This window comes from Phyllobates terribilis, unplaced genomic scaffold (genome assembly GCF_046119375.1).
Source record: "Phyllobates terribilis strain yellow unplaced genomic scaffold, ASM4611937v1 Scaffold_5__5_contigs__length_657084704, whole genome shotgun sequence".
NCBI classification, from domain to species: Eukaryota; Metazoa; Chordata; class Amphibia; order Anura; family Dendrobatidae; genus Phyllobates; species Phyllobates terribilis.
Window position 1 is genome coordinate 461,271,662 of NW_027362765.1, and position 17,372 is coordinate 461,289,033.

The window sequence follows — 17,372 nt, forward strand, 5'->3', positions numbered from 1 at the left end:
TAAGAAGAAGGCACTTAAAAAATACCACATGAGAGGAGTCTGTCTATGACACGTCAATGTAAATTGTTGATGCCTTCTATTCAGTGTATTTATCAAGAGATTACAGTAACCTGAAACAGAAGACCCTAATCTATGCACCATATAGTTTACTATGCAGTGACCTACAGTATGTTATAGATACAGTAGACCAATCAAACCATATTTTTCTTTTCAGTAACTTATAGGAAAGTCACATGGGAAAGGAAATGGTAGGAAATCTAATAATGTCCTGGTCTGTAAAATCCTCAGAAAGCAACTTCTTGATGTTTCCTAATGTATGTCTTCAGACACTTTTGCCAGTTGTATACAGCATAGATATATACAGTATTCTGGATACAAAGATATAGGGCCTGATTCATCGAAGCTTTAACTGTAGAATTCTGATGTAAAAAGCTTTGAAAAGTTGCAAAATTTTGTTGCAACTCGAAGATGTGCTAAAACTGTGCGACTTTTGGTGTTCTCAAGCCGTTTTCGCACAGCTCCGACAAAGTGGGTGGGCCTGGGTCAGAACGCCACTTGTCAAATTCAAGACGAGCAGTGGCTTCCGCCATATAACAAATCTTACTCCAGCATGGATGTGGCGGTGAGTGCTACTTCATGCTTTGCCTGATTCATTACGTGGCGTGCACCTCTTAATAAATCAGGAGCCTCACACTGAAGATCGCTGGACATAACGAATCAGGGCCATAGAATGGTTTTAGAAAGTATTCACTATAAGAGGAGGGCCATAGAATAGTAACAAATACATCAACTTTCAGTTTGTTACATATGCCTAACTATAACTGTTCTAACATATATAATATATATTATTATAATGATTCTCAAGGACATTATTTTTAAACTAGATGGCAGAAGCAAACTCAGACAAGCAGACATATGAAGATGTTTCCAAGATGTTGACTGACCTTAACATGGATCTGGAAAGAATGCTAGAGCAAATGGAAATGTTATCAGGTAGGATCAGAATGAGCAATCCAAGTGTAGGAAACATGTACTACATGTATTAGGCTGCAAGAAACATACATTTATGAGAACATTATTACTTCCAGTGAAAAATAGAAACACGTTAGTGAATCTATATTCTTGTGTGCAATACCTTAGTACATAGCTCAGCTGTTTCTACTGGGGATCTCTCCTTTTAATTCACTAACAGTAAATAGTTATCATTTTGTGCCATGTAATGGATTTATTGGCACTCACAATTGGTCATGGTCGTTATCTATCACTTTAAGATTACACTTTTTCAAAACAATAATGCTGTTAGAAGCTTGCAGCTCCATGTAATATCAAGGTCTGTAGCAATGAGTACAGGCTACAGCACAGCATACCTATACAGGACCACACCTGGTCTTAATATGGGGCTCTATCTCAGTTTCTGACACTAGCTGCTCACTTACACTGGCGTAGATTCTCTCATGCAAGAGAATCGGGCTGAATATGCTAACGAGACTTGGCTCAAACTCTGTCAGAGACTTATCCGAGTGTCATCTGAGTGTGATCTGATTCTCTCGCATGAGAGAATAGTATCACAGGTGCTGGGAAGACTGAGAACTTAATTTTTCCATCCCCTCCATTGTCTTTGTGATGACATCCGAGTGCAGTCTCATGTTTCACACGCACCCATAGACTTGTATGGGTGCGTATCATCGCGAATATCGGAGCCACTCGCAAATAATTGCAGATCTGCACTGCCCAATGGTATAACACTGGGCCGAGTGTTATGCAATAAAACATCAGATAGCACTCAGCCATGTTATACGCTCGTGTGAGCGAACACTTTTATCATCTATACTGTTCTTTATATCAAAAGCAAAAAAGATGTTTTTCATATAAGATAATGGGGTTTTCCTACTACGTAAGTTCAAAAATATTCCCTCTGTCTGTTGCCCACTGACCCAAGTAGCTTGCACTGTTGTATTTCAGCATAGAACCAAACTAAGGAAACATTTATATGGAGATTCTATGGTTGTATCCTCCCTGTGTAGGTGTTGTCACTTCCCTCACTTCAAAAAACATACCAGTGGTGTATTTGGCTTTCTATGAAATTGGTCCATGTGTGTGTGTTTGAGAAATAGGATTTTGATATATATACAGTGTATATATATATATATATATATATATATATAAATTGCAACAACAAGAAGGAAAAGTTGTGGAATTATGGAAATCACAGGACCGATACACATGTTAATAATGTGCAAATGAGGAAAGACTTTAACCAAAATTTTTAAAACATCTTCATTTATTCAGTATAGACTATGAATGTAATGCGCTGAAATACACTCACTATCCCGCTTTGGCATGCTACCAATGATGTTATTAAAGAAGTCCTGCCATGAACTTTTCTGTTCCCTAAATCTGTCCTCATCTATTGCCGTTTTCTCTGGTATCCAGCGCCGTTCCGGTCCTCTTCTGAATGACATGATGGCAAATCAGACTATCTGGATCACTTTGGGCTAGTATGACATGGAGATTCTGAAGAGTGTTCTGCCACACTGATGCACTTGGGTGAATCATCAACAACCACTGCTGGCAGCTCCCTTTGCAATTGATCACCAGTGATGTCCCAGATGTGCTCAATTTTAGTAAAGTTTGAAGACCAGGCTTCTCACAGTGGCTCACTGTAGACACTGTTTGACATCTTAGACTTAGTATGTGACATCTAATTTCATTTGCAGCACAAAATCGATCAATAAGCATCATTGTTTAAATCTGACGAGACCATGTGGGCAATGCAGTGAAAAGGCCTTTGTGAGGGAATGTCACACCAGTCCTATTCCCGAGATTATGGTTTGGGGTGGCATAATAAAGCCAGTTCCCTCTAGTCTTCATTCCAAGTAAATTAACAGCTCGGTGTTACATTGATTTGGCCGTTGAACCTATCGAACGACCATTTCTCTAAAGTGTGGCATTCGAGAGGGAACGTGAAATCAGTCCTACTCCCTGGAATATGGTTTGGGGTGGCATTGTATAGCCAGCTCAGTATTACATTGATCTGGTTCTGGTATCAGTGGTACGGTCATTTCCCTAAAGTGACCCAGGAGCCATATTTCAACAATCGCAAGGCCACATATTGTCTGTGCTGACGTAAGCAGCCTGCTTGGCCTAAATGTACTACCATAGCCTTCAGCGGTTCCAGATTTGTCTCCCATCAATCCCATCAACATGTGGCATGTCATCGGTCAACAATTGCAAGGGGAGCTGCCAGCAGCGGATCTTGATGATTTGGGTGCCCAAGTGCATTCAGCGTTGCAGAACATTACTCAACCAACAATAACCTCATCGATAACATGCCATGTAAGAGCGCGTGTTTCTGTTCATGGCGCATGGCGCTCATACATTACTTTTCCTTCATGGTGTTGTAACTTAAAAAGAAATAGCCATGTATATATATATATATATATATATATATATATATATATATATATATATATATATATAAAGAGAGAGAGAGCTAATATCTGTCTGAATCTTTCATTAGTTAAAACTACGTGGATGGTGTATGAAATGGTGACGACACACAGGGATCCTGCAGTGGCTGACCAAATGAGAAGACTGGAGGAAAGCTTCTTGCAGTGCAGAGAAGAGATTGAGAAAAAGTGGAAAGATATGTTAGCTGAAACCAAGAAAACATCATAGAATCACTATGGTCAATAATATGTGTTCATGATTTATTCTCAGACCAACGTTTCCTTTTATTTAAGAATAATTGTAGTCTGCAAGTAAAATTTATCTCTGCAAGTTACAGTGCAAAAGTCTCCATTACTCCGCTTTCTTGAATTCCAGGTATACGACAAAATATTTAGTTGTTATACCTAAAAGAGATCAGAAAAGTTTTGAACATTTATAGAAAATGACCAGGGGTGGACATATCATTGGCGCAACCTGTGCAGCCACACAGGGACGCAAGAGGTGAGGAGGCCACTTCTACTACCAAAGCAATGTGTGGCAATTTTTCCACGCATTTTTTTCAGGCTCCCCATAGAACTCTATAGTTAATGCACCAAAAATGCAAATTTCAGCAGTGATTAAACACAGTGGGCAGGAGTTTTCATGAAATCACATTACTTTGCTTGAACTGTTAAATGCATTGGATTTTCTGCACACAAAAGTGAGTGGCTAAAAGGCAGCATTTACGCTAAGTGGGAACATGGCCAGATATTGTCGACTGGGCCTTTATAAGGACAGCCAGCCCATTGTTTGCTGAGGGCACCATCTCTCATGTCTCATTTCTCATGTGTTGTCCATGTATATAGCACTTTAATATTTATAGCAGATCTCAATTTTCATTTTTATTCTGATCACATACTATACATGGTTTATATTTCCTTGAGACCTTTTATGTCTTAAAGATGGTGACTTTAGAATCACTATGGGGGACCAAGAATTGTTTTTTTTTTGCTGCTGTAATGAGCACTAGCAACCACAAGGGGGCAGTGAAAGCTTATAATGTTCCTAAATTAACTCGCATGTAGCTTGCTAGAAAATTATCATATGGATGATAATAACAAAGAAACCTTAATTTATACAATGGTACCATTCCAGGTGGAATAAGTTAATATACAAAATGACATATTGAAGAAAAAAAACATCCTCTTAAAATAAAACAAAAGAAAAGAAGACACTGGCCATAAGAGCTTAATATGTAATGAAACTCTTTATAAAGTACATTGTCAGTGGGTCTAAACATTATAATTCAGTCTTTATTTTGTGTTGCCCTTGACTCAACCAGCAAAAGTGTTAAATCAAGCTCAAGTACATTACAGTGTTGGAAATGTGGCCTCATGCAACATATGAAACCAGAAAAAATATTATGCATACATTGTGAACACCAATTTGCACCCTTTTGTCTTTTTCCACATGGTGTATTGGTGTCTGGTGAGTAAAATAAAGTTAATGTAACTTTTTTCTTTCCATTGCAAAAATGTGACCATAAAGCCATAGAAACGTTCAGCACAAACGTTTCTATGGCTTTATGGTCACATTTTTGCAGTAAACTATAATGTTCAGTAAACTTGTGCATATGGTTCAAGTCAATGGCTCTCCATATGAGATAGCTGACAAGTGCCACAAGGGCGGGTGAACCTGATACTACTAATTAATATGTTAATTTATCAGTAAGCCTAGGACCTTTTGAAAGAATGAACATGCTAGTAGCTGACACTATGATATACAATGGTTCTGAGCACAACTTAAAGTGTTATTTCAATCGAGTACATATATGGCATATCCAAAGGATATGAAATAAATGTATAGTAGATACAGGTACTACAATAAGACCTGCATGTATATGGAGGACATGGCCATGTTGTGTGCTGCAGTCAGTGCAGAGGTGGTCAGAATTCCAATCCAAATGAATGAGAATTCCAGCCACCGCTCTACTGACAGCCACATTTATCGGGGCGCTGTTTTAGAGATAGATGCAGGACCCAGTAGTGAGATCAGTTGTACATGCATTTTGCCATAAATGAATTGTAAGTCCTAAATAATCCTTGGACAGCCGTAAATAAATATATATATGTCTTATTCCCCTATGCTTGGGTCTATAGACTTATATTTTTTTACGTACATCTCTATTGAGTGTGAGCAAACCCTCTTCCTGGTATGATATGAGGACTGTGTTTGCTACACTGAGCTAATAAGATTGGCTAGCTTTTTTTGCCTCCTTTGCCAGAGTATGAATCAGGCTGATTATGCTAATGACACTGGGCTCAAACTCTGTCAGAGTATGATCCGAGTGTCATCTTACTGTGACCTCAATCTCTCGCATGAGGAAACCTTAGCACAGGTGCATGGGAAGACAAAAAAAAGGAATTTTCCCATCTTCTCCATTGTCTCTGTGCGCATACATCGCGCTGCACTCGGATGACATACAAGTGCAGTCCGATGTTTCATATGCACCCATAGACTTTTATGGGTGAGTGCGATCTGAATTATCAGATGCACCTGCAGAATGCTGCGATTTTTTTTCTTATTCCGAACCGGTATCAGAAAATAATAGCAGATCTGCACTGCCCCATATTATAACATTGGTCCGAGTACTATCCAACAAAACATCAGATAGCACTCGGCCGTGTTATACAGTCTTGTGAGCGAACACTAAGAGAAATACCGCAGTTGCATCCCCTTTTCCCCTTCCTCTAGTTTTACTGTTCTTTTAGTGTTTGCTGTTTGGCGACATTTTATGAAACATTCAGAAAGATTCTGCTGAGAGGTAAGAAAGATGCCATTGTCTCCTATTGAGATACATTACATTTTATATTTAAATATGTGCTCCTAATTTATGGTAATTGTCTCTTCAGAGAGGAAGAGGACTAGAACTCTAGTGCCACCTACAGGAAGTAGCAATCCTAAAAGTCAATATCGACTCTCTAACGAGCCTTGTCACATGACTTAGGATAAAAGCCAGAACCAGAATCTCAATTTGCATTCGGGGTGCTGTGACAAGGCTCGTTAGAGAGTAGATATTGACTTTTAGGATTGCTACTTCCTGTAGGTGGCACTAGAGTTCTAGTCCTCTTCCTCTCTAAAGAGACAATTTGCATATTTCCCAGAAGAGCATGCGGCTTAAAAGTCTCCTCACCTTGGCATGCTTGACATGTCACTCTCTGCAAGGAGAAACCTTACTCCTTGAATCCTAATTTATGGTAAAACACTCTATATATCTATTTTTTAAAATAATCTGTAAAATTATTTAACCCAGTGTATTTATAAATCCTGTCCCTGAGGAAGAAACTTGGGTTACTGTGTTTCTTGATATTCAGTAGGATTGCTCTGTGATATCTTATGTCATGAGACCTAATTTGATTATAGTAACATTAAACTGAAAATATCTAAACTGGTCACTAAAAAAAGATATTGATATCATGTGTATAGAGACACCTCCTGAGTAACCACATTGCATTTCACTCCTGTGGACACAACATTATTATTACTATTATTTACAGCATGATGTAATAAATACAGAACAACAGCAAATAACTGCAACAGTACTGAAATTAAAACAAAAATAGTTAATAAATACAAATCACTTGTTATTTTTGCTCCAATGTTATTGCATGTAGTATATTTTATTTTAGGGAATCAAAGCTATGTTGCATTTTCTAATTACTTAATCTTCATCATACAGAAGTCAGAATTTCATGGTCAGGGCTGAATTCAGTATCCATCAACATGGAAAGGGCCTTTCTCTCCTCCTATTGATGTCCATAGAAACAAGGGATCATTCCTCCAAGCGGTGGTCTCCTAATTCCATGAGAACTATATAGGTATATCATAACTCCAATATTCTAATAAAAATACATTACAAAGTGACATAAAATGAAAGAATTTGTACAAAACCGCAATATTATGCACTTTCTCACTTGCTTTCAAGACCACATCCCTTTGCAAATAATCACCACTAGACCACTAGGGATGAGCAGACCCGTGGAAGTTCGGGTTCTGGTACCCTACCTGAACTTTTTTCTAATGTTCGAACTTCAACCAGAATCCGGACCCCATTGAAAACAATGAGGACCAGAATTTTTCAACTGGAAAATTCTCTATCTTCTTTCTCTCCCTCTTCCTTCCCCTGGAACTCCGGACATTACAACAGACTCCCGGGAGATGTCTGTGTACGGCGTTTAGCACCGGACACTAACTGTCCGGTACGAACGCCAAACTTTTAAATTCGGGTTCGCTCATCTCTAATTACTACCCATTAAAGTAGGGGCCAGTCTAACTTGGATTGGGCATACGCACTACACAGTATTGGGATTTTAAATTAATTTCGGACATTTTGGAATGTGAGATGGGAATACATCTCAAAATAGAGAGAAAAGTAAACATTCCTTAAAAGAAAAGTTTCCTCCAATTAGAGTGGAATATGGAGTTACCTTGTGATTATGTAAATGTGGTCTAAAACCATTATCATAGCTTGAGGGGTTGGTACTGGGGCAGCTGTCCTGGGTATAAAATTCTTAGGGGAGATAAATTTGATGGGGAGATAAATTAGTTCAAATTAGTTGAAGATCCATGTCAGTGCCCATGCCCTGAACTTCTGGCCTGGTGCCTCAGATCTCCAGACGAGCATCACTTTGAACTGTATTGGGCTCAAAATAATGCCAATACTATTGTGTTTTGTGATAGAGCAGAGAGCCAAAGGATCCCTGCCCCACTACTCTCCATTCTATAGGCCGCAAGCTGCTGTAGGTCTTCAGCCTACCAGGCATCAGCGTCCCATTCGGTGTGCGGGCAAGAAGAGGACTCAGTCATTAGGATTAGAGGATTATAAACTATATTTTTTGTGGGTGGTGCATAAAGGAATAATCATTACTTTTTAAGGGGGCGCTCAGTGGAAATTATTTGTTTAAGGGGTACTTAAGGAACATTATTTGTTTTAAGAGGCCAATCAGTAGGAATTATTCCTAGGTTATCAGGCACAATACTTGCCTAGCTATGAACGCTGGCCTAACACACGATGCCTAAAACCATAAACACATTTTTTTTACATGTGTTTTAACTGTTTATACAGATGTTTGAGACAATGGACTTTGTAGGCTTAACACAACGGGACAATGGTAGCCTACTCCCTTAGTGGGGACTTTGCTGAACATAGTTGACTCAAACATTGCTTTTTCCCCTTCCACTGAAAATCGGGCAGTCGTCTCCCTGTTTAAGCAATAGATGGTACCATCCAGCACAGCACATCTAAAAGGAACCTTGCTGTTTGGAAAAGTTGCTGTATATTCAGACCACACCTTGGCAGTGGTATTATATTTAAAAATATGGACTCTGGCATCCTTGTGCATGTCAAATCTATAAAGGATATGACCCATCGCTACCATGTCGCAAGAACGGCCCTTGCTGGCATTGAAAGGACATTCTTCCCATTGATTTTGAATTGGATTGTATTTTAATAGCCGGTAAAATAAATGACCTCCTGATATATAAATTTCTCCTCCACAGGCTGCAGCTTCGTGTGCCACAGCAAAAGAGCCTTTTGGGAGGGGTGCTGAAAGGGTCCACTTGTTTAATCTTGGATCATATCTTTCCATTGTCTGCAAGCACTCTCCTCCAATGGCGTAAAGGTAGCCATCAAGTGGGACAAGCTTCAGCTGGGACCTCGCTTGGTTCATTGGCGTGAGCTGTGTCCATATGTCAGTCAGAGGGTTATAACAAAATAGTTTGTCGGAGCATAACGAGCCGTTTTTGGTCTTTTGGATGCCTCCTGCAATGAATAGGTAGTTATGCATAGAGCAGATACTACAACCTTTGAGACAGGCTTCCTCTGGGATATTAGTGACTCTTTTCCATTCATTCAACTCCATATATAGTGAGTAAATCTGGTCTATAGGTTGATCTGAACTCCTTTGCTCTAAACGGCTGATATTTCTGTTTAAGCCAAATATACTTTGTGTTTCAATTATGCAAAGAGACAATTTTCCCCTCATTCTTAACTGAAGTATTTTCTCTCTCTCCACCCCTGTCAGCTGGCCATAAATAGCAGAGTTCTTTAGCACATTTAGGTAGTTATCGCTGATAAGTGTGTAGACTGCCTTCAGAAGTTCAGGCACACTCTTCTTTCTGGCTAACTTTAACAATTCCAGGCAGTTTCCCAAAGTCAGCTGAAAACTCACACCTTCTCGTATATTCTGAATGCCCTTTGGAATACGAATGAAACATCCCCTTGATACTTTTTCAAGTGGCCCATTCTCCAAGGAATGTAATTTTGTAGTGTAATATTCTGTAAGTAAACATATCATGCTCTGTGCTTTGTTTTTCATTGCTGATCCTTGGAATGAAGGCCCAGAAAATATGTTATCGCAGCTCTTCGTCATTAGGGGCATTTTCCTTTCAGAAATGAACACTGACTGGTATTCTGGTAAAATTAGCTCTGGAGTTTCAGCAATAGTGGACATTATCCTTTCCCTGGAAAATGACTGGGTATCTGATTTTATTGTATCCAGTCTTTCCTGATCTCTACTTTGTAATAATTTATCTTGTTCTTCATTATGCAAAGGACTTGGCTTGATAGAGCCTTGTGCAGAATATGCTTCGTTGGAACTGAAGTCCGGATTGTCAAAAATACCCTGTTCAGGACTTTGAACTGAGGACCACAAGGAATCAGATGTTTCTTCCACCCTACTCACAGTCACATTTTCTACAGACAGATGAGAGTCCATATTATTTGCTTTCATAGTTTGTTGACATTTTAATTCACTCTTAGATATGTCCATCACATCATTCAAAGCAGTGGGTTTGGAGTAAATCGGACTCTGGCAAGAGGATTCTTCATCTTCAGCAAGCACCACATTGTTCTGTGGAGAGTTTGATAAGGGTTTGGACATGGCAGACTGTTGATTTTTGATATAGCACTCCTCTGGTTTCAATTCTTCAGAAGCCCAACCAAAAATTTTGGAATCCACTTGTTTTTGATACCTACTGAAATATCCATTAGTGATGACAGTGCAGAATTCCTTTTGGTCCATGGTAAGCAATGTAGAATTGTGCTCGTAGACATTGTAGATTTCATCATTGTCTTGTCTATTACTGGTAGATTTGATACTTTGGACCTGAGTCTTGGTGACCGTTGTCGAATTGAATGTGTTGAGAGTGGAGGGATCACATAAGTTCTTCCTTCTCATAGTGGTCGGTACAGGTTTATCATATAGTATGTTGTGGGATCTAGAACTTTCAAAGAAACTTTCCACCTCAGAATCCAAATTGTGATATTCTCCATCATAACATCTAGGCATTGGTTTCTCAAATAAAAGTGACTCAGTGTGTTGTATATTAGTTTGGCCTTCATCATTCTCGATAAGAGGAATAATTAAATTTTCAGGTGCACAATTATCTAGTGGGTACATCAGGTCTATATATTCTGTAGAATTATATACACTTGTAGTTTTCCATTGCATAACATGGTTAGTAGAATGAGCTGTAGTTTTTATTTTACTTTGATCCATTGCACCAACCCCAGATAAAAACATCTCCACATGGTCTTGTGAATCAGAAGACATCTGTTCTTCTCTTGAAGGAAACTCTTTGTTGTGTTTTCCATTATGATGTGTTTGCAAGGGGTTGAGTGATGAAAATAATTTTCCAATTTTCTTTTTAACAATCATGTACTCCTCAGGAACTTGCGCAGAAGCTGGCGCAGAGATCAGATCAGAACATGTCAAGCTGTCATTTGCTTCTTCGAGTATTTCTTCAGACGTCACATAGATCTTGTGATCCTTACTTGTTTGCTGTGAGCACATAATATGATTATTTTGCATACAATTGAATTTTTCATTTTGGAAATGATGTCTGTAAAATGTATTTGTCAATTCAGAATTTTCATTGGATACGGTTATCGTGGTCTGATTAGTCTCTTGTATTGCATCGTCAGTTTGAAGAATATCCAGCATTGTAAATGTTGTATAGATTGTCTGCTGCTTACTATTGTGACATCTTGTAAGAATTTCGTTATTAAGTGGACTAAAAGCCTTTATGAAAGTATTGTCTGTCTCTTGTGATTCAGGAAGGCATGGGACACATATATTCACCCGGTTCTCTCTTTTACAGGTATGTTCCTTGGTATCCTCTTCTGTATTCGTGCCATTAAATATACCAGGCATGTTGTCATCATTCTCCGCAGAGGGTTTTGTATCATTTGAAATGTTTAAATCAGTGTCACGGTTTACATATCCATTCATTTCCCATTTATCCATATTAAATCGATCTTCAGCCAAACCAACGTTTACAGTCTTGTGCCGCAAATATGTTGTAGACACCATGTTGTCATCACCGATAAACTGACTTTTACACTCCGGGTACTTTACATTTATGACATCAATACATTCACCATTGCTTGAACTTGTTTCAGTGTCGAGCTGCTGCTCCTGTGACCTTTCATTAAATGTTATATCATCGGTCTGCGTGAAGCAGCTAGAAAATACTTCATTCTGCGTATCCTTTGTGTTATCATAAACAAAAGCAGCAGGTAATCCTGAAATACTGACACTTGCCTGCTCCGAGTTGTGCAAATCACTTTGGGGGGCTGACACATCACTCACTTCGTAGGAAACTGGAGTCAGGTCACTTGATAAACTTTTATGATCAGCCAGAAATCCCCCTTTTTCTTCCACATACATATTTGGACAGGACGTTTCTAGAGAACTTTTCAAAAGTTCACATGAAAAACAATCAAATGCTAAAACTGTCATATCTTTTTCATCACTGACCTGGGGTTCTGTTATATCATTTTCCAGAATTTTGTCATCTGTTTTACGATCATCCCTTGGGGGTTGTCCATCTTCTATTGAATCTTGGTTGCATTGGAGCTTTGAATAATTATCCTTTCCCTTTTCGATCTGGTCATGTGAAAAAAACCATTTGATGGCTACAGCCGTGGCGGCTGCTAGAGCCAATGTCCCCAGGGCTCGAAGTATAGCAGGGATACCCAGGCTGGATGCAGAATCTTTATCGCTCATTGTTACAGATGTTAATATCAATAGGAGGCTGTAGCTGACATCAGGCAATGGAAGATAAAAATCAGTTTCAAATTAGGAGCAGGAATCATGTGTCATATGTACCCGGGAGTGGATTTCAGCTGCTAGATTTCAGTAAAGAAGCAAAATTTTCCCGAGAATCCTGCAAACTGTTGCTTCTTGGTGCATCTCTGTTAATGTATTGCTCGGTGATCTTCTTCTGTGTTTTTTTTTTCTGGCAACACGCCACTAGTAATGTGATCAAGGCAGACGACTGTACTTAAGGTAGATCTCAAAATATGCCTAACTTACAAAAGTTTCACTAAAACTCATGTATATAAAAGAACCATCGTTAACACTGAAGTATGAATATCACAGCGAATATCATCTGCATGTACATGTGTGGTAACTTTGCAAATATCTATCTAATAAACCAGCATTGCAGTTTTGTATTTAGCATTCATAGACTTTTTTTATTGGTTTTATTTAACATGCCTATATTTCTTTATGCTTCCTTCATTTTTTTTTACCAATATTTAATTTTACTAGTTTTTCCACATGGTCTTGTATAGCAAAATGCAGTGATTACCAGGTAGTTTTCAAACATTGGTAAATTAGCATGGATATTCACTTTACATAAAGGTATGTGCACATGATGTATTTTTCAGGTGATTTCAGCTAAGAACCCGCCTCGATAAGTGGCAGAAAAAAAAACGAATGTTGTGCACAGCAATGTATAAACGACATTGCTGTGCACATGTTTCGTCTTTTGCTGCTTCTTTTAACCACTTCAGGGCTAGGAAACAGTGAAGCGGCTAAAAAAATTAACACGTACATTCGTCGCTAGTTATGACTTAAACTACAGTGATGGAGCTGCAGACAAAAAGAATGACAAACCCAGCAGAAAAGAAGCAGATTTGCCCAGGAAATGTTTGGCAGGTCTGCTGGTGTCTTGAAAACGCTGAGTGCACACACTGATACTGAAAATTGATATTTAAGATATCAGATCTGTGAGTTGCATTATTTTTCCATTCACCCCCAACACCTCCCCTTTGATTAGCTGGAGCGTTGGTAGCAGCACAGCTACTTACATTGTGTATTGGCCATCAAGCTCTTTCCTATACAAATCAAATACACAATATACAACATTGATGACCTTTTCTAAAGACAAGTCATGCTCCATTGTGTCATTTGGGCAATGCCTACCTGATACATCATTTCAGTACTGGATGCATTTTAGCTCTGTTCCTTTCAGTCAAAGCTATGAGAAGCGACTCCACCATAGCACCATTGTGTAATGGGAGTTTGGGGTAGTCTAAAGATCTATTTCATGTCACATCACTGTTTCAGGCTGCTGATCTATCCATATGCTCTGCCTGGTAAGAACGGCTGCTGTGTATAACCCAGTGTCCCCCAACTCCAGTCATCTAGAGCAGGGTTCCCCAACTCCAGTCCTCAAGGCCCACCAACAGGTCATGTTTTCAGGATTTCCTTAGTATTGCACAGGTGATAATTCCATCATCAGCACAGGCAATAGTTACATCACCTGTGCAATACTAAGGAAATCCTGAAAACATGACCTGTTGGTGGGCCTTGAGGACTGGAGTTGGGGAACCCTGATCTAGAGCCATCAACAGGTCATGTTTTCAGGATTTCCTTAGTATTGCCCAGGTGATGGAATTCTAGCCTGAGCAGGTGATGCAATTATCACCTGGGAAATACTAAGGAAATCCTAAAAGCATGACCTGCTGATGGCTCTTGAGGACCAGAGTTGGGGAACCCTTGTATAAGCACAAGCTCACCAGGTAGTCTGTGTATGTATGACAGATTATCATTAACAAAGAGAAAAATATGCCTTGCTAATAAGGATACTGAATTTAAACTTAAGTTAATATTCAATCTAGTCATTAGCAAAGCATATTTAGGTGACTATCTTATCTGTATGTGATAGCTCAATAGACAGCATCTGCTGTTTCGGATAAAAAAAAGAGTCAGACATGTGGGTTTCAAAACCCATTCATTTTCTCCTGGAGATGAGCTCCGGCTATGGGTGTTGGCCGGACACTCAGCTATTACAGATGTATGACCGGCTTTAGAAGAGCTTTATGGGGGAAAAGGGATAAATGCATCGCCAACAAACTGTGGAGGGATCTGCACACTATGGCACTATGTATCAATTAATAAAAGAGAAGTCCTCCATTTCATTTTTTTTTCAATAAAGAGGAAGACTCATTTGGAAATTTCAAGTGAAACTGATCATCAAAGGAGCTCACTATGTATTCCACGTGGATTGATTGGATTAGACTGAAAAATTGAACATAAACCATTTCTAACCTCGTCTAACTTCCAAATGAGATGTGACCAGGCTCGGACTGGCCCACAGGAGAACAGGTAAATCCTCAGGTAGGCCCCTGTGCAGGAGTAAGCCACTTACCCACCCAACATCAGCAGTAGTAGGCCAAAAATATTTGATTTACAAAAGTAGCAGCTCATCATTCTACAAACTACCCTGTGTATTATTATATAGAAGCAGAGGTCAACTTGTAAAGAGGGTAATGCAATATATGCATGTAGCTGAACAGTGGACCCCTAGAGTCAATGTTACTGGTGGGACCTTGCCACCCCAGTCCCACGCTGGACGTGACAGTCTGTCAGGATATAATTCACATAAGATATCCTTATTTTCCCCCTGAAAATATGGGATGCATGAGATCATATTGTATTATTACTTGAAGCTCCCGGTCTACCTTAAGAGCAGCACGGTCCTATTCAAATCCACGTACTCAGGTATATGATTACAGGAGTCACAGGCTGCTCTGTGTCATGTTACCTTTGTTTATCTCTCAAGTGCAAGGCTCCAGGGGCCGAGGTGTATGCTGTAACCAGTCACTTTAGGTTATATGAACTTGTCCTTATGCAGAAAGTATTTTAATATAGGACATTTTAATAATGTTTATGGTGACTTATTTTGCGACATATTTTAACACTTTTTATTTTTGCAACTTTTTATTATTAATGTATAGTTGCTAACCATCACGTTAATTACAAATGATAGGCTCGTTGCTGAACTACAGAAATTAGGTGTTCCTCTGCTTATTTTCTTTACAGAATTTAAAAGGGAGCCAGTCATGTTAAAAAAAAATATTTTTCTGATCTGCAGATATAGGGTTAATCTGCAGATATAGGGCTAATCTAGGGCAAATTAAATTTCTGCCAGCTGCCTTATTGGAGCAACGGGTACAGGGAGAAAATTAACTTATATCCTCCTTGTAGCTGCTCGACTCCTGTCACTGCTCACTCTCCAGCACATTAATTGACAGCTGCCTCTGCATACAGATGCTGCAGAGCAGGCTATCAATCAAAGTGCAGGGAATTTTGTCTCAAGCCTGTACAACCCATTTACGGTACGTAAAAAGTAATTTTTATTGATGAGCGAGTATGTTTTGTTAACCCTTTTGCTGAGTATGCTCGGCTGAGCACCGAGTATTTACAGCTGCTCGGTGATATGTTTGAATCATTCCCGTGTGCATGATTTGCGACGGTTTGACAGCTTTAATACATGTGAGGAATGTGTAAGAAGCAGACATTCCTCACATGTATCAAAGCTGTCAAAAAGTCACAAATCATGCACACGGGAGTGATTCAAACATATCACCGAGCACGCTATAAATACTTGGTGCTCGGCCGAGCATACTCGTCGAAAGGGTTAACAAAACATACTCGCTCATCACTAGTAATTTTGTATAAAAATATACAATGTGTATAATCTATCACATCCATAGGATTCAATCAACCTATGCCCATTACATTTTTTTGTATCCCTTTGATAGCCAACTTTTGTCTAAAGATACTATATTACATGCCTTACAGCTAGCAAACCACATCAGAAGCAAAACACCGGAAGCAATGAGCACAATCTAACATACAGTACATTGGACACCTGCAAAGAATTGATAGACTTTAAGATCAATAATGTTCTAAAGTGCACTGGTGTAGCCTGAATTTGGTACAATCGCCAATGTCAGTAATGTGTGGCCGCTTGACGGTACCCCCCTGAAAACCGCCTCTTACCTGCCAGCATCTACGGTACTTCCTTTGATTTGCCAGCCCGGCGCAATGTCACATGTGTGTCACACTGCAACAATGATATCACAGCAGGTCAGCTATTGAAAGAGGAACCAGGGATGTCTTCAGGTTAGAGCTAGTTCTCAGAGCTTCCTCTGAGGTTCTGACTCAGCAGGAGGGAATGCTGTATCACTAGGCGTTATGTTTGCCACTCAGTTCATTACACTGCTATGACAGCCCAGTCATGCACCCATAAGCTCCTCCTTGCTTTGGGTATATTGGGTCCTGCTGTCCAATCAATGGCTATTGTCAATCGGTGAACCAATGGCAGGATGGGTATAATACCCAATTAAAGCCTAATTAAATTCCCAACTTACACCTGTTTATAGCATTGCTCACATTGCTACTGGTGTGCTTTATTCTGAATGATATTCTGTATCCTTCCCTGTCTCTTGAGCCCTCTACTCTGATGATTAATCCATTGGATGCCTTTTGGGATTTGACCCTGGACTCTATGGTATATCTTTTGCCTTACATCTCTGACTTATCCCCTTGACTTGACCTTGGTTATAATAATAATAATAATTAATAATAATAATTCCACAGCACTTTACAATTAAGCGGGGACATAAACAGACATTAAATTCAATACAAAGTAACACATAACTCACCAGATAGTGGAGGAGTGAGGGTCCTGCTCGCAAGCTTACAATCTATAAGGAAATAAGGGGACACAGTAGGTAGATCCGGCCATCATTAAATAAATCAGGCTTTTCATTTAAAGCTGCAAAATTCGGTCATCAGCCAATATCT

At 39.3% G+C, this 17,372-nt stretch overlaps 2 protein-coding genes across 2 annotated transcripts in view; one reads left to right on the forward strand and one right to left on the reverse strand.

Annotated features, from left to right (window-relative positions):
• Window positions 1–3,848, forward strand: part of SYCE3 (synaptonemal complex central element protein 3) — an 81,379-nt gene extending 77,531 nt beyond the window's left edge. The window contains exons 2-3 of the mRNA XM_073681386.1: window positions 885–993; window positions 3,521–3,848. Of these exons, the coding sequence (XP_073537487.1) occupies window positions 885–993; window positions 3,521–3,678 (267 nt within the window). The 3' untranslated portion in view covers window positions 3,679–3,848. The remainder of the gene's footprint in view (window positions 1–884; window positions 994–3,520) is intronic.
• Window positions 3,849–6,540: 2,692 nt separating this feature from the next.
• On the reverse strand, window positions 6,541–13,966 carry LOC141273490 (uncharacterized). Its single transcript, XM_073685389.1, has one exon. The coding sequence runs from the start codon at window positions 12,495–12,497 to the stop codon at window positions 8,547–8,549; it is 3,951 nt and encodes a 1,316-aa protein (XP_073541490.1). The 5' UTR covers window positions 12,498–13,966; the 3' UTR covers window positions 6,541–8,546.
• Between the last annotated feature and the right edge of the window lie 3,406 nt (window positions 13,967–17,372).